The sequence below is a fragment of the Musa acuminata genome, chromosome BXJ3-3 (genome assembly GCF_036884655.1).
Source record: "Musa acuminata AAA Group cultivar baxijiao chromosome BXJ3-3, Cavendish_Baxijiao_AAA, whole genome shotgun sequence".
NCBI classification, from domain to species: Eukaryota; Viridiplantae; Streptophyta; class Magnoliopsida; order Zingiberales; family Musaceae; genus Musa; species Musa acuminata.
The window spans coordinates 7,850,569-7,873,479 of record NC_088351.1 but is presented as its reverse complement, the minus strand read 5'-3'; the positions used below and the strand labels follow the sequence as shown (position 1 = coordinate 7,873,479).

Genomic DNA, 22,911 nt, shown 5'->3' with positions numbered 1-22,911 from the left:
TCACGGAAATGATGGTTGATGGTCGTGTTCTTTTGATGGATGGCTCAGATCGTGTGGATCCATCCCAACTCAACCATTGCCTTTGTGAGGTGCAACATGACTGCGTGCGAGAAAGGATGGAAGGGTTGGTTGTGCATGAGCTACGCTGCGTTGTGGCTAACACAGACAAATGCATGATGGAGGAAGGTGGCATGGCGCTCCTTTTAGGAAAGCTAAAGCTTGGGAACAAATCCATCTAAAAGCGAAGGAAGGAGGATGGCGTTGGGCTCCTTTTGAGGTCTCACGCGCACGGTTCGACTTTAGCTTTTCATCAAACACCTCGACGACGATGGATCACAGCACTTGTGTGTCATATGTGATGTACTTGCTACACTGCAGACCCTCTCTTTTCTTCAGTTCCTTCAAATGGAAGACTCTGTCGACATGCTGAAGAGCTGCAACCTGGCTTTTGTTGACCAAAACCAGGCTTATCCAACACAATTATTGGGCCAGACAAGATTATATGTTCTTCTTCTCCTTTTCTTAATTTTGGCTTGTGTATTAGGTTTGAAAAATCTCAACCCCTAGCCAACTCAGGTTGAATGGGGCTTATTCAACCTCAACATATAAATCCCAGCTCAAACTAAATCCAACCTTATTTAATAAAGCAAAGAATATTGAGCAAAACCAGACTCTTGTCAATGTGAGATTTAGGAAGGATCAATGTATACAGCAAATAGATACAAAGATAGTTTCCTCAATCAAGAAAGCAACTTTACAGTCTATTCTCTGTTAATAAAAAATATTTTTGCAAATACTAAGGAGTCTCATCTGACAAGATATGACTTGATGCTTATGTACCTTATATACATACAAACCAAGCAACTCGATTTCGCCCAAAAACCAATCAGTATTTGTGAAGACATCAGGCAGTTAGGGCACTTCCGAAGCCAATGTCAAGCTGGAATAAGAACTAGTAATAGCACCACTGGAGGAAAATGAAGGTCTTTAGCAGACAGGTATCTCATAGAATGTGATAATCTGAAGATAAGTTATCCCAATTCCAGAGGGAAAGATGATTGAAGATGAATTATGGGAACAGAGGTGGGAGTTTCATGTAAGAAGATAAAGGCTCATTGATCCATCCAATGAAGTTTGCTGCATCATTCATATGATTCCCCGTATGTACACTCTTCAGTGAAGGGAAAGAAATTCTTCTGTACGTATATAATTTCAATTAGTAGCTGTATATCACCAGTAGTCCACGCAAGAACAGGATCCTCTGTTGAAGTGATGAAAACGGTTTGCATCTCTGACGATTATATTCCTGTCATAAATCTGACTGAGAAGTTTCAATGCTGAATGACAATCCCCACATATGCGGAGGTTCTTCACCACCCTAATGGTGGCACCTGGGCTGGTGCTGATGAGTCCGTAGGCTACCGCCAGCTTCTCGCTGTGAAGAGCCAGAGAGCTCTCCTTCACATCTGCCTCTTCAATGTCAAGCAAAACCTGTGTCGTATCAGGTTCATATCCTGCACGCTTCAACTTCTGAGCCATCTCATCAAGCATCTTATATATCTCTTTCTTTCTAGCATGAGCTGCATCCCCAGCGATGAATTCATGGACCAGACCATCCAGTTCTATAGAACTGCAACCAGGTACCTTCTTTATGCCTCTATCATGCATCAGCTTCCTCACCCTATAAACTCCATTCCAATTGTTAGACATTGCATATATGTTCGATAGCAGCACGTATCCAGCATTGTCATCAGGAGCTATTTCAATAAGCTTAAGTCCAGCCTTCTCACCCAACTCATAGTTTTTGTTAACTCTACAAGCACCTACTACGGCCTTCCACATGACTTTATCAGGTTCAATTGGCATTCGTTGGATGATCTCCTCAGCCTTTTCGAATAAACCTGCACGGCTGAAAAGATCCACCATGCACCCATAATGACCAACATCAGGTTCGATGCCATAAACATTACTCATCTTCTCAAAATATCTGATGCCTCTATCGACCAACCCTCCATGACTGCAAGCATTCAAAACACAGGTGAAGGTGATCTTATTCGGCATCAGACCAGAAGCCTCCATCTTGGAGAATAGATCAATGGCTCTTAAACTGCAGCCATTTGCTGTGAAACAGCCTATCATCGCATTCCAAGTATCCACACTTCTCCGATGCGTCGTCTCAAATGTATAAATCGCACCTTCAATGCACCCACATTTTGAGTACATATTGATCAGTGCTGAACTAAGGTTCTCATCGAGATCAATGCCATGTCTCTTGATGTATGCATGCACCCACTGACCCTGGCCCAATGCTCCCAACTGGGTCACAGCAGAAAGAACACTAATCAGAGTCACTCTATTTAGTCCACACTCACTGCTTTGTTGCATCAACCGAAACATCAAAATGGCTTCCTCAAATTCGCCCGCTTCAATGTAGTATGCGATCATCGTATTCCAAGATACCACATCACGAGCCGGCATGCTGTCAAATAGATTGTGAAGATTCTCACCATCATCCATGTCAGCATACCCTTGCAACATGCTGTTCCATGCAACAACATCCGGTTCAGTGCTTCCATCAAACACCTTGCGGGCATCACGAATACGGCCGGAAACCGCATACAGGTGGATGAGCTTATTGCGGATATGAGCGTTGGACTCCAAACCGTGCTTGACGACCTGCGCGTGGATCTGCATGCCGATCGCAAGCGCGCACAGCTGCGTGCACGCCTTGAGCGTGAACGTGAAGGTGAAGCGATCCGCCTCAACCGCATCCACGAGCATCCGGCGATAAAGATTAATGGAGAGGAGGGGATTCCGCCTCTCAGAGTAGGCACGCATCAGGGTGTTGCAAACGAAGGTGGGCGGGTGGTGTGGGAACGAATCGAGGATCTTCTCGGCGTGCTCGAGGCTGCCTCGGTCGGAGAGGGCGTAGAATTCGGCGAGGCGGCCGGCCGAGTAGGGGTCGGCGGTTTGAGAGGTCTTGACCATGAGAGCATGGACTTGGGTGGCTTCTTGGAGGTGGGTGCAGAGGTGGAGGAGGGAGAGGTTGGTGTTCGGAGGCGGAGGGGGTGGCTTTGCCACTGATGTTGCTGGTATTGAGACGGGTAGGGGAGCGGAAAGGACGGGAATTGAGGCTGCTGAAAGCATTGGGACGCTCCTTCGGATTGTGATGAATAAGAGTGATAAGAGGAAGTGACAGTTGGGAGTTCAGTTGGGAACAGGAGAAGCGCTTTAGCTTTCGGCATATTTGAATAAAATAAAACAAATATTTTGAATTATGTGGTTACAGATCCTTTTTAATTTGGTTAAAGTTAGAACAATTACCATCAAAAGTAAACATTGTAAGGAATTGTCACATCTCTTGGTTAAAATGGATTTCCTAACATATTTAATATATATCTAATATCAGGTTATCTACCCTTTATCAACTTTACTGCATCGAAACCCCCCCCCCCAACCTTTTTTGGGAAGGAACTATGTATATGGAGTAACAAAGAAATCCTTTCCGTAGAGGAATGAAATAGCTGATTTGATTTCCGACAATTGACTGATCTGTAGGAAGCATCCTGGATACTTTAATCCGCTTAAGAACCCAAGTTATAAGAATACCTAATTATAGAGAAACAAGTTTTCCATCAGGTGATACATGGAGCTTTCTTGGTATGCTGCTTGCACTTGAAGTGGGATCATATTGTAGTAGCACGCAACTCTGATTCAGTTTTGTACAGTTCTACATAGAAAACAAACAGCTCAAGAAACCAAGTGAGAATTATTTAGTGCCACGTAAGTCAGATTTCAAAAAATAAACACAAAATACTGCATAATTTTTTTGCTTCTCTAAGTTGAACTACAATCAATCCACCATTACCAACTTGATCGAAGATAAACCAGCAAAAGTCTCCCATAGCAATAACCTTAAATTTTAGAATTTAGATAAAGTGGTCTTATCATAGTTGTTCAATAAGAAATATCAAGATAAGTATTATAGAGGATCCATGTAGACCAACAACATTTCTCATGTTTTACTACTCAAATGTAAGCAGAATTCCCTCATCAATTTGGTGAAAGCTTGAGTGCCCCATGATGACACTTGTAGCCAGTCTTGGTAGCTAACCTCTTTCCGTATCTTTTGATGTCCTAGTATCCTGGCTGCAATAACCCATGAGGATGAAAGCAATGAAAGAGACAGCAAGATAACCCATAGTTGTAAATAACCTTATATCTCACCATAGCATCTTTCAAATCATTATTAACAGCTTTTCTTAGGTTCCTGGTTCTTGTCGGTTGTGGCGTTGATTTCTGCTTCAGAAGATGACTGATTCTGATCTTCCATGTATTTGATTGGGTCGGCAAACGATCTTGTACAGGGCCATCTAATAGGACCAGAAAAAGAGTAATTAAAATTGAATTAGTTTGAAATATAAATAAACATGAAGTTTACCTGCTTGACTTTATAATCTCGTTATCAATAGTTGTTTCATGGCCATATATGTCCCCTGAGCATGAATGCAGACAGTACAATAAGTGATTACAGAAATAGAAAAATTTATATGGATAAGTTAGATTGCATATCATGGTCTAACAAAACGTTAAATCAGAAAAGAGATGCTGATTATGTTTTACCAGAAGATATCAAATAAATATGGAATTCCTTATCTCAATTATGCAGCAAAAAATAAAAAAAGAAACAGAACAACAAAAATTAAGCTGAAACAGGACCAATATCTTTGATTTTATTGGATACATACAATAAAATAATCTTTTTAGTTTTGCAATCTCATTAGTTTGATTGTTCTGCAGCTGTCTTTCAATCTTGAAAAAGATTTCTGAGAGTTGGTTTCATGGATCCACAAGAGACTCCTAGGGTTCATGAGTTGGTTTCAGTCTCATTTAAGATCTTGCACACTATCTGATGCTTTGAGATCCTCTCAAAATCAGGTATGACTTAAGCCTTGGAGCTTGGATTGGGGCCTATCATGAATAATAGTGCATCATCTAGTTTATGAGCCAAGAGCCTCACAGAATTACATAGCCTTTATAGGAAAATAAGTAACTCATACCAAAGTGGTCAATAAGCTCTTGTATGCAAGTCAAAAGAAAGTGCATCTGAAATAATAATGCAAGACATTAATTGCAAGTGAACAAGGACAAGATAATATTGATAAAAAAAATAGAAAACACAACATGTTTAACACCCAAACAATTAATCTCAAAATAAAGTCAACAGCAACTTGGTTATGTCATTGAGGGGATAAAATGTTTACTAAAGACGCTGTGGAAAATTTAAAACCTAGATACAGCAGTGAGCTGTATTGTTTAGTTTTGAAGCCTTGAACACATATGAATATCTAGAGAATCAGTGAAAATCGATTTCCTGCTACAAATATGGACGCCATAGGGTGAGAGTGATCTCATCACTTAATGAATTTACGTAGGATGAACTTGAACAAAAGCTCAGTCTTTAATTGTACCTCCATCTAGGGCCTTTTTGGAGAAGTACTTGGCCCTCAAACGGCGGGAATAAAGTGCTTCATACCGCTGGTGCTTCTCTTCAGACTCTGCAGCATCTATTTCGCTGTCAAGGTTGAAACATGATTTTCCAGTCATCACCAGCTAGGAAAGCAATTAAGCAAGTACATTAACTAAATAACTGATTATAGGATATTGAGGAATCGTTCAACAGTCAAGAAGGCTACGGTTTAGAGATAATCATCAACTTATGATGTATTCATGCCCGAAAATTTTGGTATGGTTTTATACTTTTTCTCAAATCAATATCTAAAGAAAATGCTGAGAAGTTTGAAGATTTGACAGATAAAGTTAATCTATTTCCAAACAATTTTTTTGTGGAAATTAGCTTTAATTCTGACTATTAGGTTTATGTATGGCTAAAATAGATATCAAATCCGAAGTTGAAAGAACTCCAACCGGCAGACTAACTTGGCTTCAGGTGACGCTGAAAAGGCGAAACAAAATATTAAAGCTTCTAAGGCGAATGCTTCTGATGAACGTTGAGACCGAAGGAGGGATCAAGGTTTCACCTGGAAATTGCACGATCCGAGTCACTTCCTGTCGGATTCGTCGCCGTTCCCAGGAGAAGAGCAAACAAAACAGAAGACTGACAGATGAAGAAGAGGAAGACGGAGAAGAGGGGGAGCAGATGACATACGGGACGTGCTCTTGCTCGCTAGGTCTCGCCTCCATGGTCGAGGTAGCCTCCTCGTCCTCCTCGTTCGGTCGTGCCTTCCCGCCACCTTCCTCTTCCATTGTTCCTCCGGCTCGTCTCCCCTCTTCGATGTGGAAATAGGGCTTTTTCGGGATCCTTCCCAATGGTTTACCTCATCAAACTCTATCGTAGCCGTCCATTTTCCGGGTCCATCCATGTTTTTCTGGATGTGAACGGTCCGATCGCAACTGGATCACGGTGGTGTGGAGATCACATATCTAGACAGTTACATATGCCACGTATAAGACCCAATTTGTACATGCCTGCGATGTATGAGTCACTTTAAGTGGACCTTTGACACAATTTATTGATTCGGATGTAATTGAACTTGACCCACTTTTCAATGAAAAATCAAAATTGTCTTGATCTATTCATCGGGTGTCAATTTGATGTTGACCTGCTACAGGTTCAACCAGACTCGGTCAACATCATAAATCCTTCATCTGGTCTAATCCAATGTTCTTGATACTCGATCGACACCGTCCAATTAAATCAAAGAAATGGACGGCTGCGATCAAGCAACAAAATTTCACTGTTCATTCATGTTACGCGGTTGCAAGACCCGGCGAATCCGAGCTCCAACGGAGGTCGATGCGACCATTCACCAGTCGATCACCACTCCATGCATTGGTGAACAATGAGACATGCGATCGCATAAAACTGCCATCGGAAAGCCGTCCTCCTAGACTTCACATGACGCCAGTCGATTGTGGATATTAATATAAAATCCTTTTCATTGCTCTTCTGTTCCGTTTCGCCTCATCGATTCGCTCCGGCCGCCTCTCAAATCCGATCTCTTCGGATCTCGCGGCTCCATGATCTGGTGGCAGATGGACGTGGTGGAAGCTTTCCGATCGATGACATGGGAGCAGGAGTCATACCCCGCGTACGCAGACTTCCTGGCCCTGCCTGTCTTCGCGATGTTCTTCCCCACCGTCAGATTCTTCCTCGATAAGTTCGTCTTCGAGGTGCGTGATTTGGGCACCCTTTTAGCTTGATTTGTGTCCGTTCTGTGTGTTTAAGAGCCCTGAATTGCCATAAAGTTCGGATCTTTATGACTTTAGGTGCATATTTATGCCAAAGATCCGATCTTGCTGCGACTAGCTTGATGAGAGCTTCAGTCCGCGCGAATAGCTTAGTTTGTACTCTTGGATGTGTGAATAGCTTAGCTTGCAGTCTTGGATCTCCTTTCTTTGTCGAAAGAATCTTGTCCAACGAACTGGTTTTGTGGGAAAAGAAGAATTCTAGTCTTGTGTTTGTGTGAGAACTTGCTTGAAGAGAAACAAAGGTTGCCACTTTTGGGATCTTTCTGGCTTTTTCAAGTAGTTTCTTAGAAGAAAGTATGACGACTTTTGCATTCACTTGATCTTGTAAACAGTAAACTGTTTCCTTTTGTGGTTTTTGATTTCCACAGCAACATTATATGTTTTGGAAGTTGGAATCCTAAGTGAAGATGATTGCTAATCTGTTCAGATTAGGAGCAGGTCACATTATTGATAATGTCGAAGCCGCTACAGAGTCGACTTCTCTACATAAACTATTGTAATTCTTGCTCCTCGTTGAAAGTGTTATAAGGGTTCGAGATAAAAACTAATTTGCATATATCCTTCTTCATGATTTAATCTGATCCTGAATTGTCCAACCCTACAGTAATTACAGCCTCTTCAATTCCATCTAACATGGATCCTTAAACTAATCAAAAGCATTGATTTAGTTTGTGTAACTTTGTTTTCTTTTGCGACATATTTATCATCTTGTATCTTAATGTTGACAATACAGTCGTTGAACACGCACATGCAGATCTTTTTCAATTTTAAAATTTTTTTTTCTTCAATCCACAATGGAACTAGGCTGGAAATCAGGGTAGAGACGAATGAAAAAACAACCTGATTGACTGACCATCCCAAAAGATGATTCTGCAATCCTGACTTTCACAACATTGAAGTCAAACATTTTCATCTAGGGTGTTTTTGAGTCACCTCTGCCCATTCTGAGAGTAAAGACCTGATGGATGCTAGGTTGAGTTGGTTGCCTACTGTAGAAGAATTTATGTGGTTGATATCAGGCCCTATTAGGTTATGTGTAAAACATAATTAGGTATAGGTTGAGGTCTTGTCAATCTTGATTTTGATTGCGCTAGGGTGTTTTTGAGTCACCTCTGCCCATTCTGAGAGTAAAGACCTGATGGATGCTAGGTTGAGTTGGATGCCTACTGTAGAAGAATTTATGTGGTTGATATCAGGCCCTATTAGGTTATGTGTCAAACATAATTAGGTATAGGTTGAGGTCTTGTCAATCTTGATTTTGATTGCTTGTCAACATAGAAGCTTGGTTAACTTGTTCTCAGGCACAAATTTTTATTCTTACCAAGGCACTCAGACATGCAACTAAATCTGATCCACATGTTCATATCAACGTAAGGATGGTTATTTAAACTCCTTATGTTCTTTGATTAATAAATTGCACATGTTTCATTACTTTGTTCAATTCACACGAGCAATTGTTTCAGTACCTTTTGAGTATCAGATACTCATTTTGATCTAAGATTTTTTTTTTTATCTCTAGACATTGGCCACATGGCTTATACCTAAAACGGTGCATGAAAACCTCAGTGCTGAAAATGAGAAGAGAAGAAAAGTCAAAAAATTTAAGGAGTCAGCATGGAAGTTTGTTTATTTTCTTTCAGGAGAGCTTCTGTCCTTGTCTGTTACATACAATGAGCCATGGTTCACAAGGACCAGATACTTTTGGGTAGGACCAGGAGATCAGGTCTGGCCTGATCAGAAAATAAAGTAAGATTTACGTTTGTCCTGGCAATTTTCTTTTTAATAGTGTCCTAATTGGATATGGGCATACTTATCAAATATTTCTTCGATCCAGATTAAAACTTAAGGCTGTTTACATGTTTGCTGCTGGGTTCTACACATATTCTATATTTGCCCTCATGTTCTGGGAAACAAGGCGATCCGACTTTGGAGTGTCCATGTCTCATCACGTAGCAACTGTGGTTCTCATTGTGCTGTCTTACATATTCAGGTTAGCCATCGCACTGAATATTAGATAGTTTAATTTTCTACCATCATTCTGCCAAATAGATAACGTGGAGATATATGCTCTATAAGCTGGCAGGCTATGTTGGTCAACTTTTAACTTCTAGTATATTTCTATACTTTTTAATATTTCTCATATGAATACTATGCTTTACCTGATTAACCTTCCATTGGAGAAAAAATAATGCAATCTGGTCCTTTTTGTTTTTAGGTAGAACGTTTGTCATGAACCAGAAGTTATGATACTCAGAGAATGGAGTCTTCATGAACTATTAAGATGGAAGATTGCTAATGTTTTGAACTCCATTTTTAGTTACAGAAATTGCAATAAAAAATAATCAACCAATTGATGTGATCCTTGAGATCCTCAGGATATATTTACCACCTTTATAAGATTGCTAGCCAAGGTGGTCATCTCATTCCCACCGAACAAAAAAAAAAAAAAAACAAAGAAAAAAGATAGATAACAAGAAGCAAGGACCAAAAATCCCAGGGATTGATGACAATACGAGAAACTTGTCTCATTTACTAGCCCATCTATGTCCCCATTATATAAGGAAATACAAGTCTAGGAGATGATTAATTAAAATATAGTAAAAAATAAACATATAAATAAAGTGTGAGAAATATCTCTTAAATGATGATACAATAGTCGGTGAAGTAAGGTGGTCCTGGTAGGATTTTGATAACAAAGGGCCACAAATTGCTAACATTATGTGCCGTTATGTTGCAATCTTACCATTCTAAAAGATGTATTCATGTACAAATTGGATTGGACATGTCAGGGCACCACCTCAGGTTTATGTGGCTCTACTACTACAGGCTAAACACAATTTAATCAAGCTTATTCAACCTTGGTAATTGATCAAACAAAATGGTTGCTTCTAAGTCATGCTACAATGTGAACTCTATTATCAATTTAGATTGGCCCAGAAGTGAACTAAAATTTGCTCTTGCGTGTTAAATTGGCATATCAATCAATAACAACTTATGGAATTCATTATGTTCATAAACAACTCCTTGATACACAAAGGCTTGGATGATGATGTTCCTACAGTGATTTTTAAAGTTCATTTAACAGCTTCGGTGCCTATGTATATTTTATCTTTCTATTTGAACAGGTTTGCACGTGTTGGTTCAGTTGTTTTAGCCATACATGATGCAAGTGATGTGTTTCTGGAAGTGGGAAAGATGGCTAAGTATAGTGGCTCTGAATGGCTTGCTAACACTTCATTTCTTCTGTTTGTTGCATCATGGGTTTTACTTCGTCTTACATACTTCCCATTCTGGATCCTCCGAAGTACAAGGTAAGTATCGTATGCTAATCCACTTGTTATTGATTGACTTACTTTAATAGATGATGCTGCTTAAATAGCTTTTCAACACTGCAATGGTCAGCTTATATAGGTTGGCAACCACAATGGTCAGCTTGTATTCAATATATTTGCCTGGTATTGAGAGTTAAATCTATGTTTGTGGAAGATAAAGATTCTTTTTGTCCCTGGACTCATTTAATACATGCAACATCTTTTTTACTGAACATCAGTTTATGTAGAAAATCAAAATAAGAAGGATTAAGTGCCCCATCCACAGACTCAACGAGGAGAACTAGAAACAGCTTAATTTGCGCAGGCGCATCATTTGTTTTTTCATTATATGGCTAAAGCTCACCTAAATGAAATCATATGGCCTCTATAGGATGTGCTTCCAACTTCCAAGGTAGGACTCTAAAATATTTATGAAAATGGGCATGAATTTTCCAACTTCTAATGTTTTGCAACATTGAGATTTATTTTCACTTTGACAATTCAATCTACTTGACATTGCTTGATGGGAAAAACAATTCAACAATATATGCTACAATCAATGGACAAAGAACTGCTAACCATGAGTTCCTTAGGCAATGGTGCAGAATTCTGGAAGCACGGTGAAAAGGAAAAAGAAAATCTAAATTCAACGAAGTTTCTTGCATCTGTTGTATTCTGAAGAATTTTTCATTAGACCCGACGTTTTGAGATTCAGTGATTTTTTCTAACCTTATGTTTTGCAGTTATGAAGTCGTCTTGACTTTGGATAAGGCAAAGCACAAATTTGAAGGGCCTATATACTATTATGTCTTTAACACTCTTCTATTCTCACTGCTTGTTCTTCACATCTATTGGTGGGTTTTAATCTACCGAATGCTTGTAAAGCAAATCCAGGATAGAGGCCATGTCGGTGATGATGTTCGATCTGGTAAGTGCTCTGTCATTTGCGTTTATATGAAAAGCAAATTTGTTATGAATGACCAACATATTTCTACAGAAAATTAACAAAATACACAAGAATGCTTGTAATTTTTATCTTGGGATGGTCTGCCCTTTTCTATAGCAGTCTACCTTTGTTTTTCTAGGTGCCATATTACACATATTCCATGCTGTCTGTTGTTTTAATGTTCTTGATTTTTATTTCTTTAGATTCAGAAGGTGAAGACGAACATGAAGATTGACTGGGGATATCTTCTGACTAGTGCTGATATGTGAATGATGATCCCATGAAAGATCACGATTCAAGTTCATCGTTATTAGTGTCTCGATTTGTGTTTTGTTGATGATCTGCCAACTGCTAGTACTCAAATGGCTCACAAGTTTTGGCCAAAAGATCAGCCTCTGCTCTATTTTTAGGTTGGCTCCACAACTAAGCTTGGTTATATGGAATCAAACTTCTTTAGCATGATTTTTCCCCAATTGGTGAGTGGTTGTCATTAGAGATACCTCCTCATACCAGAGAGCATCTGTATATTTTACAAGAGAAACAGATGGGATCCACATAGAGATTGCTTCTGATAGGCATTTGTTCCATTGCAGCACATCTTTTGTCAACCAAAAGTGCTGATGCATGCTGTATTCTGTATTTTAGTCAACAGTTGCAAACTATTTGCTGATTTGATTCTTCTCATTGATTCAATCCTTAAAGTTGCACATCTTAAGTTTGAAGATGGGATGCTGATCTACCGGAATGATGCCTGTTCTTCTCATTGTTCATCTTAAGTGTGGCAAAGAGAAGTTACTCTGCTATCTCTCGTGCTTTGTACATCTAACAACTGAACGGTGAGCCTGACACTCGTCAGCCACCTACATTTTCTTTAATACATGGCCGATCAAAAGTTGGCACTCCTTTCTAGCTAAAACAGAGTCACTGCATCTCGAAGTAAAATTATGTCGAGATCATCATATACTAATTTGTCTGAAGAACATTTTGTTTTGAACAAATATCCATATTATGTGCTGTAAAATTTGGAGCAGGGCTGACTTGGGAGTCTAAACATTCATAAGCAATGGAATTGTTGTATCGATGAATCTCCTGATCCATTAATAAGGTAAGAGGAGTGCAATAAATCTACAGAAGGCTCAATTTATGTGCATGTGTGGTGAAGCCTCATTCACCAAGTTAGCATATAAAGCATGAAGCGAGAGGAAAAAGAGTGTTCCTCTTAATCCCCCCAGCGTTATGGAGTGAGGGAGTAGGAACCTCGTTACTCCTTTCTCGTGCCATAAAGATTAGTGTCAGGAGATGGCTCTGGATCTGAGTGGATTACTGCGGTGGGTTCTCCCCAACCTTTGTATGCTAGAGACAGACCAACTCTGGTAACTTGTGGGTTGAATGTTAAACTGTGCAGGTTAATAGAGTCATTAATTATTAATATTATTCAAAAGATTCTAGCAATCAAGTCAGGATGGCCGAGTGGTCTAAGGCGCCAGACTCAAGTTCTGGTCCTCGTGAGAGGGCGTGGGTTCAAATCCCACTTCTGACATTTTTAATATAATTTTCTAATATAATAATAACAAGATTTTGTTTTCTGAATTAAGCATGATATACGATTATAGTTCTCTGCAACATGATAATTAGTCCATTAACTTGATCAAAGAAATATCGTAGGCTCAACCAGATAAAGTATATGTGATTACAAATAAATATGCATAAACACCTCTTCAGTTTTAGAAAAAAAATTATTCTTGGATTAAATCAGACAATATTCTTTCAATGATCAAATTTTATATGATTACAAATGATACTTTGTATATTGATTAAAAGGATAGTAAATCTCATCAACAAAATGTTACACCATTTAATAAAAATAATTTATTTTAAACATAGATTATTCAGATATCATTTATCACGATTCAATCTGATAAGATAATTAATTAATTATTTTATTTTAAAGAATATAAGAAATTAGTCCATATGAAATATTTAATACTAACCTAATGAGAATATTCACTTTAACCTTATAAAGTAACTCAATTAATCTTTCATTTCCAATGTCGAACTTAATATGAAAGTCAAATACTACAAACCTGTCGAACAACTTAATATGAAGAGTCAAATACTACAAATGATGAATTGAATTGTTATAATAAAAATGATCTTTTTTTCATTCCTTAAAGCTACGTATCCTGTACATCTATATACAGGTTGAGGAGGATTTGATAGTCCTCCAATCATACACATGAATTAATATGATTACCCTTGATCATGATTATTAATATGATAAAAATTATAAAAAATAAGTTTATTTAGATCATAATTAGTTAATCATTTGATGCTTGATTTATGATTCGTTCTCTATGATGCCTGTATTATGAGTAAAACACCTTACGAGTAAATGGTTTTGTAGGCGAGTCTACTAGTTAGTCATAAATATGGACATAAAATTCATAGTTGATATTGGATAACTTGATCTTTATTGAAGTGAAAGTTAATAGCAATATGTTTCGAGAATAAAATCCTAGATTGGAGCGTAAGTAGGTAGCATCGATATTATCATAGTAGATTTTTGAAGTAGAGTGATTGATAACGACGAGTTTGTAATACTTGACTTCCATGTAGAACGTTCATTTCTTTTTATTTCTTAGAACTTCAATTAATAGAATTTATCCTGAGATATATAATATACACTAATATGGATATCCTATCGTCAATGTTACCTATCTAGTCAACATTAGCAAAGGTATAAAGATTGGGGGTTGATTGTTTAGTCCAATAAATTGTGAAGGGTTAGATACATGAATGGTGAAAGTTTGATTACAAATGAAATATCTAGATAAATAAACGATAAGTACTATAGAGAGTCAAGCATTTCTCAATACTATATGAAATCCCTAGTATAATTATTATCATATAGTTTGAGTGACAATTAAGTAGGATGACGACTTCTTTAATATTTTGTATATTTAAATTTGATAAGAGATCATGAATATATTTCTAAGTGAAACCATTTGGATCTTAGAATATATTATATATAGTAATAAATCTATTGTGCAGTCAGGATGGCCGAGTGGTCTAAGGCGCCAGACTCAAGTTCTGGTCCTCGTGAGAGGGCGTGTGTTCAAATCCCACTTCTGACATCATTTTATAGTTTTCTATAATAACAAGATTTTGTTTTGTTTTTTTGTTCTGAATTAAGCATGATGCGTATATCATGCTTAATTAGTCCATTAACTTGATAAAGGAAATATCGTAGGCCAAACCAGATAAAGTACTTACACTGATAAGAATGAATGTGATTACAAATCAATATTCTTGGATTATATTGATTACAAATAAACACCTCTTCAGTTTTAGAAAAAAAATTATTCTTGGATTATATTAGAGAATATTCTTTCACTGCTCAAAATTTATATGATTGCAAATGATCCTTTGTATACTGATTAAAAGGATAGTAAATCTCATCAACACTGTTATGTCGTTTAACAAAAATAATTTATTTTAAACATAGATTATTCTGATATCATTTATCACGATTCAATATGATAAAGGTAATTAATTAATTATTTTATTTTTATTTTATTTTAAAGAAGGTAAAAAATTAGTCTGCATGAAATACATAATACCAACCTAATAAGAATATTCATTTTAATCCAATAAACTAACTCAGTTAATCTTTAATCTTTTATCTTCATTGTCAAACTTAATAGGAAGAGTCAAATATTACGAACTTAGTAGGGTGTCAAATGATGAATTCAACGAAATAACCTATTTTTCATTACTTATAGGTTGAGGAGGATTTGATAGTCCTCCAATCATACTCATGAATTAATGTGATTACCCTTGAATCATGATGATTAATATGATAAAATTTTTAAAAAGTAAGTGTATTTAGATCATAATGAGTTAACTATTTATGCTTGATTTATGATTCGTTTTCTATCGTACCTCCGTAAGATTATGTTTTCATCATGGATGTTAATCTCAGAGTAATATGAGTAAAACACCTTTCAAGTAATTGATTTTGTAGAAGAGTCTACTAATTAGTCAGAAATATAGACATAGTCAGAAATATATTCGATAACTTGATCTTTATTGAAGTGGAAGTTAATAGCAATATGTTTCATACGAGAATAAAATCCTAGATTGAAGCATAAGTAGATAGGATCGATATTATCATAGTAGATTGTTGGAGTAGAGTGATTGATAATGGAGTTTGTAATACTTGACTTCCATGTAGAACGTGTATTTTTTTTATTTCTTAGAACTTCAATTAATAGAATTTACCAAGAGATATACAATATACACTAATATAGATATCCTATCGTCAATGTTATCTATCCGGTCAACATTAGCAAATGTATAAAGATGGGGGTTGATTATTTTCGAAGAAAAAGACCTTGAAGGTTCCTTTAAGGTATCATAAGATTTGCTTCACTGTAGTCCAATAAGATATGGAGGGTCGATACATGAATTATGAAAGTTTGATTGCAAATGAGATATCTAAATAAATAAATGATAATTACTATAAAGAGCCAAGCATTTCTCAATAGTTTGAGTGATAAAAAAGTGGGATGACAACTTCTTTAATATTTTGTATATTTGAATTTGATAAGAGATCCTGAATATATTTTTATTGGGAGATAAAAATATAAACAGATATAAATATAAAAAGCTTAAAAGCAGTGGTACCATACTCTTAGAGGTTGATGAAATATATATATAATTTTCCAATGTTTACATATATGGTGAGATGTTGATAAATGAAGTTGGAAGATTACTGCATAAAGATATCATTAGTCAAGTTAAAATCTCCTGACAAAAAAATTATTAATATTTAGTTATTATACATAAATGTAATGTTAGACCATTTAGCTACTAGATGTATATTATATCTAGTACCAGATTTAATATGAAGTCAGGATGGCCGAGTGGTCTAAGGCGCCAGACTCAAGTTCTGGTCCTCGTGAGAGGGCGTGGGTTCAAATCCCACTTCTGACATTTTTTATATAGTTTTCTAATAATAACAAGATTTTGTTTTGTTTTGTTTTGTTTTTCTGAATTAAGCATGACAATATGCATAATAAACACCTCTTCAGTTTTAGAAAAAAATTATTCTTGAATTAAATCAGACAATATTTTTTCACTGCTCAAAATTTATATGATTATAAATGATCATTTGTATGCTGATTAAAAGGATAGTAAATCTCATTAACAATGTTATGTCGTTTAATAAAAATAATTTATTTTAAACATAGATCCTTTTGTCGTGTTATTGTTCTAATACTATTTATCACGATTCAATCTGATAAGATAATTAATTATTTTATTTTATTTTATTTTAAAGAATGTAAGAAATTAGTCCATTTGAGAATGAAATACTTAATACCAACCTAATGAGAATGTTCACTTTTACCCTATAAACTAACTCAGTTAATCTTTCGTCTTCAATGTTGAATTTAATATGAAGAGTCAAATATTATGAACTCAGTAGGGTGTCAAATGATGAATTTAGTGAAACCGTATAAAGCGAATATAGCAGAAGAATTATTATAATAAAAATGACTTTTTTTTTCCTTAAAATTATCTAGGTTGAATCATACTCATGAATTAATGTGATTACCTTGAATCATGGTGATTAACATAATAAACATACAAAAGGTAAGTGTATTTATATCATAATTAGTTAACCATTTGATGCTTGATTTATGGCTCATTCTCTATCATACCTCCATAAGATTAAGCTTTCATCATAGATATTAATCTCACTAATATGGGTAAAACATCTCATAAGTAAACAGTTTTGTAGGGAAGTCTTGTCAATTAGTCAGAAATATAGACATGAGATGCACATAATTGATATTAGATAACTTGATCTTTATTGAAGTAGAAGTTAATAGTAATATATTTAATATAATAATAAAATACTATATTGAGCATAAGTTGGTAGCATTGATATTATCACATTAGATTATTGGAGTAGAGTGATGTTTGTAATACTTACTCACATGTAAAATGTGTAATTTTTTTTATTTCTTGAAACTCCAGCTAATATAGTAGGTAATACTTACCAACATGGATGTTGTATCGTCAACGTTACCTACTATTAGCAAAGGTATAAAAATGAGGGGTTGATTGTTTTCAGAGAAAAATATCATGATTGAGGAGGTTGAATCTCGTATTTTGATGATGAAACCACTTGATATGTGTTTATGTTTTAATCTGTGTTTTAAGTAACGCATGATGCTTCGATCAGAATGAGACAATTAAATCAGGAAAAATCATGTTGTGCCGGAGAAACATGTCAGAAGATTGGACGTCGGGCCGGTGGATCGGTCGACGTATCGACAGAAGGCTTCGGGCTGTGGACTCGAGCATTGGGCCAAGAAGAGTGGGTATTGTGCCAAGGATATTAGAGTTGCGGAGTCAACTGGCCGATTGGGCAATAGGCCACAGGAGAGGACGATGCGCCAAAGAATCGGACGAAGCGTCGAGGGACCAATGACATGCCGGACAACTTGGTTAATTGCTTAGGATTAATTGTCTCGATCGAAGTTTTGTTTTAAGTGTGCAGGATTAACTACGATGAAAGTAAGACATGCAGTAGGAGTTGCGCCGGAGTCAAAAACTATGATCACGTTAGGAGTTCGAGAGCTTGACAGAAGTCCGGACGGTCGTCGGAGGTTCTGCGGGAACAAATCCGAGAAGTCCAAGAGCTTGCCAAAAGAAGCTCGTTGGAACTCGCCAAGTGGATCGTCGCAAGTCCAGGAGTTTGCCGGAAGTCCGTAGGAGCATCGCCGGAGGTCCGTCGGATGTTCGCCGGAAGCTCGCCGGAAGAAGCGATTGACGCACCGGAGCAAGCTGTAGTAAAAGTCTTAAGAATTATCGTAGTTAGCATGATGATTAAGTTAGAAATGGGAGGTGATCCTATTAACTTAATCCAAGGGCAATTAGGCCCTTGAAAGAACCAAATTGGACCAAATGGATCAACCCATTCGGACCCAGATCTCTCGCCTAGAGGTGGCACCGCCTGGGTCGGCGGTGGCACCGCCCAGGGCTCAATCTCCGAGTTCTGGCTGGGCGGTGCAACCACCTTTGACAGTGGTGCAACCGCCTTTGACAGCGGTGCAACCGCCCCAATCAGGCGGTGGCACCGCTTGAGCTCGGTCTCCGAGCTTTGCTAGGCGGTGCAACCACCCCTGACAAGCGGTGGCACCGCCCAGAGGCTCAGCCTTCGAGCTCTGTCAGGCGGTGCAACCGCCAGACCCCGGAATTCCGGGAGATGACAGTTTTGAGCTCCAAATTCAAACTGGTTTGGAGCCTATAAATACCCCTCCAATCCCTGGGTAAAATATACAAGCACAGAGAGATTAAAAGAGAGAAAATACTGCTGCAATCTTTAGAATTTCCCTCCTCTAGCTTAAGTGTTAAAATTCTGTTTAAGAGAGGAGAGTGAGTGCTTATAAGGGTTGTCTCCTAAACCCAGTAAAAGGAGAAGAAGGGTGTAAGAAGGAGGTTGATCTTCGCCTAGTAAAGGAAGATCATTAGTAGATGCCGGTGGCCTTGACGGAAGAGGAATCAGAGGAGTCGATGTAGGTCACGATTGACCGAACCACTGTAAACTCCCGTCTTCTCTGGTTTGCATTTACTTTGAGCTGATTATCTTTACTGCAAACCTCCTTCATAGCTTACTACCTTCTGCGCTTTTACGATTGCATTTCCAAGCTCAGTATTTTCCGAATCGGTGTTTAGACGTAAATCGCTTTTCTCGTACGAACATTGTATTTCAGTTTGCGCTTATATTCTGATTTTCATCATAACTGCAAACTGCATTTATAGATTTGTTTTAACTGCTTCTTACCTGATCTCAAGTTAAAGTAATTTACGAATCGGTTTTTCTACCGAAATTGCTCTTGTCGTATGAACGCAGTTTTAAACGTCAAAAGTTTTCCGTTGCACTAATTCACCCCCCCCCTCTTAGTCATCTTGATCCTAACAGAGGGTTCCTTTTAAGTTATTGTAGGATATACTTCACTATAGTCCGATGAGTTGTGGAGGGTCGATACATGAATTATGAAATTTTATTGATTGTAAATGAGATATCTAGATAAATAAGCAATAAGTACTATAGGGAACCAAATATTTGTCGATACAACTATGTGAATCCGTAGTAAACATTTGTCGATAGTATGTGAATCCGTAGTAGGATTGTAATTACGTAGTTTGAGTGATAAGAAAGTAGGGTAACAACTTCTTTAGTATTCTATATATTTGTATTTGATTGGAGATCTTGAATATATTTGAAGATAAAAAGATAAGCAGATACAAATACAAAAAGCTTAATACAAATACAAATATAGAATTGATTCGTCAATTGTTTAAGAAACCGATTTAGACCAGTAATAGAGAATTGATTCGTCAATTGTTTAATAGAGAATTGATTCGTCAATTGTTTAAGAAACCGATTGATCTCAATAGAATTATTACCTATGATAATGACATCATCCATTTAGACCAGTAAATATATGGTGTAACCCTTTTGTTGTTGAAGGAATAAGGAGCTATCATATTTCGAATTAACAAAGTTAGTTAACATTTAGTTATCTATATATAGCTTTAGCTTTTCAATGTTTAGTGGGATGTTAAGAATAAACAAAGTTAGGAGATTACTACGTAAAGATATCATAAATCAAAATCTCTTAAAAAAATATTACTAATATTTAGTTATTATAGCTATCAACCTTGAGTGATAGCTAAACTAAAATTATCATAAGTTTAATAACGGGATTGAAGATTTATGTAAAGTCAACACTAGGTATTTAGTGAAATCATTTAGCTACTAGATATACTTTATATCTATATATCTAGTAATAGATCCATTGGAGTTATACTTAATTTAAAAATCTATTTATACTCAATGATATTTTATGTGAGATTGAATGATACAAGGATTTGTGGCATTATATCATATTCTTCATACATGATTTTACGAAAAATTTTCAAGTTTGGTTGATACTTATGAGTTCCATATGCTTAGAAAGATGACTTATGAAGGTCAAAATTTTAATATGATTTAAATATATTATTTTTAAAGTGAATTATCATGTTCATATCTAGTGGGATGATTATATTGTATGAGAGTTGATAATAAGTTAATGATACGTACTTATTCAGATTGACGCATGACATAATTTAAGGTATTTTAAGTATTTTAAGAAGTTAAATAAAGTATTTTTTTTTTTTATGGAATTAGATCTTGTGTTAGTGGTAATGGGATTATACTTGTATATATGATCCTTCCTTTTAAAGTTAATAAGTTGATTTGGATATTGGATTAGGAATTTTAAAAAATGAACTTTGAATCCAATCTATTAGTTGCCCAACTAATAAAAAGCTGATTGATAGAGTTCTGGTCATGCACGTAGAATTGGAGAGAAGCATGAGATAGAATTGGGTTGTGAAAAATGTACTTTCACCACATGGCTTTCGTTTTTGAAGGAAAGAGCAGCGTACGTGTGGAACTCGATGGCTCGAAATGGCTTCGTCAAATGAAAGGTATTCGGGTGTGCATGTCTTTGTCGAACTCCATTAGAGCAAAACGATGGTCGGAGACAGGCTGACGTTGACCAATCAAACAAATGATCATGAATAGGACGGACAATAAGATGGTGAAAAGAGATCCTTCTTTTCCTTCCCCGAGCGATAGCCTAAGAATGTAATATCATACGAAGGATAAAAAAGGGATGGGAAACCTTAATTTTTTACAAGGAATCAAAATCACGAAGAATTGAGACGTATACAAGACGTAAAAGTCTTTGGTAAGTGCTGAAAGGGCAATAGATTTGATTATTATGTTTCTACGTTTGATTGCTGTGTACAATTATGTATATGTATGGCTACAGTTAATCATAAAATATGATTATATTTATTTTTTCTTTTAGAATATATGTATTACATATTTATTTTATAATTACATATATATACATATACATACATATATACATATATATATATATATATATATATATATATATATATATATATACACACACACACTTTAGAGTGTTGAAAATACAAAAAAACTTTCTTAGACCTTCGAATCAAGCTAATATTTTTAAAATAATTATCTCTTGTTATTGCTAATATTTATTTTAAATATATGATATGAGGCTTAACGTGGTTCAATAATAATGCGGTTCAATAAAAACATAATAAAAAGTGAGATAAAATATAAGATGGTTTAATAACTCTCGCCTACATTTTTTAAGAAAACTAAGTTCTTCGTTATGTAAAATCAATTATGAGGTGTTTAAGTTATTCATACTCAAGCATTAATTTTTTTGTTCATTCTCTCATAAAAATTCCGAAGAATTTACATTTTTCTTTCACCCTTCTTTAGAAATTCTAAAAGTATCTCTCTAGACACTGAAAATCAAAAGTACCCAAAATATCCCTCACATCTTGCTCTCTGTAAGACTTATTCTCACACTAGAATTCTTTGTCCTCCTATGACATTGGTTCCAAATATCCCAAAAGACACAAGGAGATCATCAGATCTACTTAATTTTAACCAAATAAATGGATTAAGAAATCTAATATTATGTATAGCACCAAAAAAGATTAAAAAACAGTCAAGGAGAGGTTTATATGTCATTGCGGCCAAATTAGAATGTTATGTAATATAGAACAAAAAGAAAGTGTTTCGTATTCACTGAGAGGGTAATATACTTGTTGATTATGTTCCTATCATTAGTTGCTAGTGACAACTAATTATAGGTTAGATTACGTTCATTTAAGAATTCTTTGGTATGACATCGAACGAGCATATTGATTAATTAATAGAAAATAAGAACTTTATTTTGATTAGAGACTTGATGTTTTCTAAGGATAATCTACTTGAAGGTGTCTTTTAAGAATTTTGATCATCAAATTTAAAGTGGCTCAGGTCATAGAGGTGATGATTTTGAATACCTTAAAAAGGTATAAACACACACACACACACACACACTCTCTCTCTCTCTCTCTCTCTCTCTCTCTCTCCTATTTATAATATTTATTTATTGGAAAAAATTTATATTTAATTCTAAGAATCCCCTACAATTTGTAACCAAGCTATAACTCTCACTTATTTAAGTTTACACAATATTTTTTTTTATATTTATATTACTAATTTAAGTATTTTATCAAATATTCGGCACGACCAAATTGATCTATCGATTATCACATCATCCTAATGACTCAAGGCTCAGCCAAGTCCTTATCCAATCTCATTCTCATAAATTGAAATCACATGATTATGATGTTTCCTTCGTGACAAATTGATATTTGCTTTAGAGGTTGGTTTTCCAATTAGAAGAAAATTTACATTTGAATTGTCACACGAGGAGC

General features: G+C 36.1%; 3 protein-coding genes and 3 non-coding genes across 6 annotated transcripts; 4 read left to right on the top strand and 2 right to left on the bottom strand.

Moving 5' to 3' along the window:
* Window positions 1-688: 688 nt before the first annotated feature.
* On the bottom strand, window positions 689-3,249 carry LOC135633483 (pentatricopeptide repeat-containing protein At5g48910-like). Its single transcript, XM_065142965.1, has one exon. The coding sequence runs from the start codon at window positions 3,145-3,147 to the stop codon at window positions 1,231-1,233; it is 1,917 nt and encodes a 638-aa protein (XP_064999037.1). The 5' UTR covers window positions 3,148-3,249; the 3' UTR covers window positions 689-1,230.
* Window positions 3,250-3,904: 655 nt separating this feature from the next.
* On the bottom strand, window positions 3,905-6,324 carry LOC135632293 (uncharacterized). Its single transcript, XM_065140731.1, has 5 exons — window positions 6,170-6,324; window positions 5,472-5,575; window positions 4,442-4,496; window positions 4,228-4,373; window positions 3,905-4,149 (listed from the first exon to the last, which is right to left on the bottom strand). Exons 1-4 carry the CDS (start codon window positions 6,265-6,267, stop codon window positions 4,250-4,252), a joined length of 381 nt encoding a protein of 126 aa, XP_064996803.1. The 5' UTR covers window positions 6,268-6,324; the 3' UTR covers window positions 3,905-4,149; window positions 4,228-4,249.
* A 642-nt stretch (window positions 6,325-6,966) lies between these two features.
* LOC103977843 (ASC1-like protein 1) lies at window positions 6,967-12,222 on the top strand. Its single transcript, XM_009393478.3, has 6 exons — window positions 6,967-7,194; window positions 8,792-9,018; window positions 9,107-9,262; window positions 10,398-10,583; window positions 11,327-11,511; window positions 11,733-12,222. Exons 1-6 carry the CDS (start codon window positions 7,042-7,044, stop codon window positions 11,762-11,764), a joined length of 939 nt encoding a protein of 312 aa, XP_009391753.2. The 5' UTR covers window positions 6,967-7,041; the 3' UTR covers window positions 11,765-12,222.
* Window positions 12,223-12,985: 763 nt separating this feature from the next.
* Window positions 12,986-13,069, top strand: TRNAL-CAA (transfer RNA leucine (anticodon CAA)). The gene has a single exon. It is a non-coding gene; the product is annotated as a tRNA-Leu (tRNA).
* Window positions 13,070-14,579: 1,510 nt separating this feature from the next.
* On the top strand, window positions 14,580-14,663 carry TRNAL-CAA (transfer RNA leucine (anticodon CAA)). Its single transcript has one exon. It is a non-coding gene; the product is annotated as a tRNA-Leu (tRNA).
* Window positions 14,664-16,440: 1,777 nt separating this feature from the next.
* On the top strand, window positions 16,441-16,524 carry TRNAL-CAA (transfer RNA leucine (anticodon CAA)). The gene has a single exon. It is a non-coding gene; the product is annotated as a tRNA-Leu (tRNA).
* The last annotated feature ends 6,387 nt before the right edge of the window (window positions 16,525-22,911 follow it).

Bases quoted from the DNA above. Each gene is read 5' to 3' on its own strand.
- LOC135633483 (XM_065142965.1), bottom strand. From the start codon at position 3,147: ATGCTTTCAGCAGCCTCAATTCCCGTCCTTTCCGCTCCCCTACCCGTC.
- LOC135632293 (XM_065140731.1), bottom strand. From the start codon at position 6,267: ATGGAAGAGGAAGGTGGCGGGAAGGCACGACCGAACGAGGAGGACGAG. The intron at 4,497-5,471 runs GTACAATTAAAG...ATTCATGCTCAG, and splicing joins CAAAAAGGCCCTAGATGGAG to GGGACATATATGGCCATGAA. The intron at 4,374-4,441 runs GTAAACTTCATG...TGGTCCTATTAG, and splicing joins GAGATTATAAAGTCAAGCAG to ATGGCCCTGTACAAGATCGT.
- LOC103977843 (XM_009393478.3), top strand. From the start codon at position 7,042: ATGATCTGGTGGCAGATGGACGTGGTGGAAGCTTTCCGATCGATGACA. The intron at 9,019-9,106 runs GTAAGATTTACG...TCTTCGATCCAG, and splicing joins TGGCCTGATCAGAAAATAAA to ATTAAAACTTAAGGCTGTTT. The intron at 10,584-11,326 runs GTAAGTATCGTA...TATGTTTTGCAG, and splicing joins TGGATCCTCCGAAGTACAAG to TTATGAAGTCGTCTTGACTT.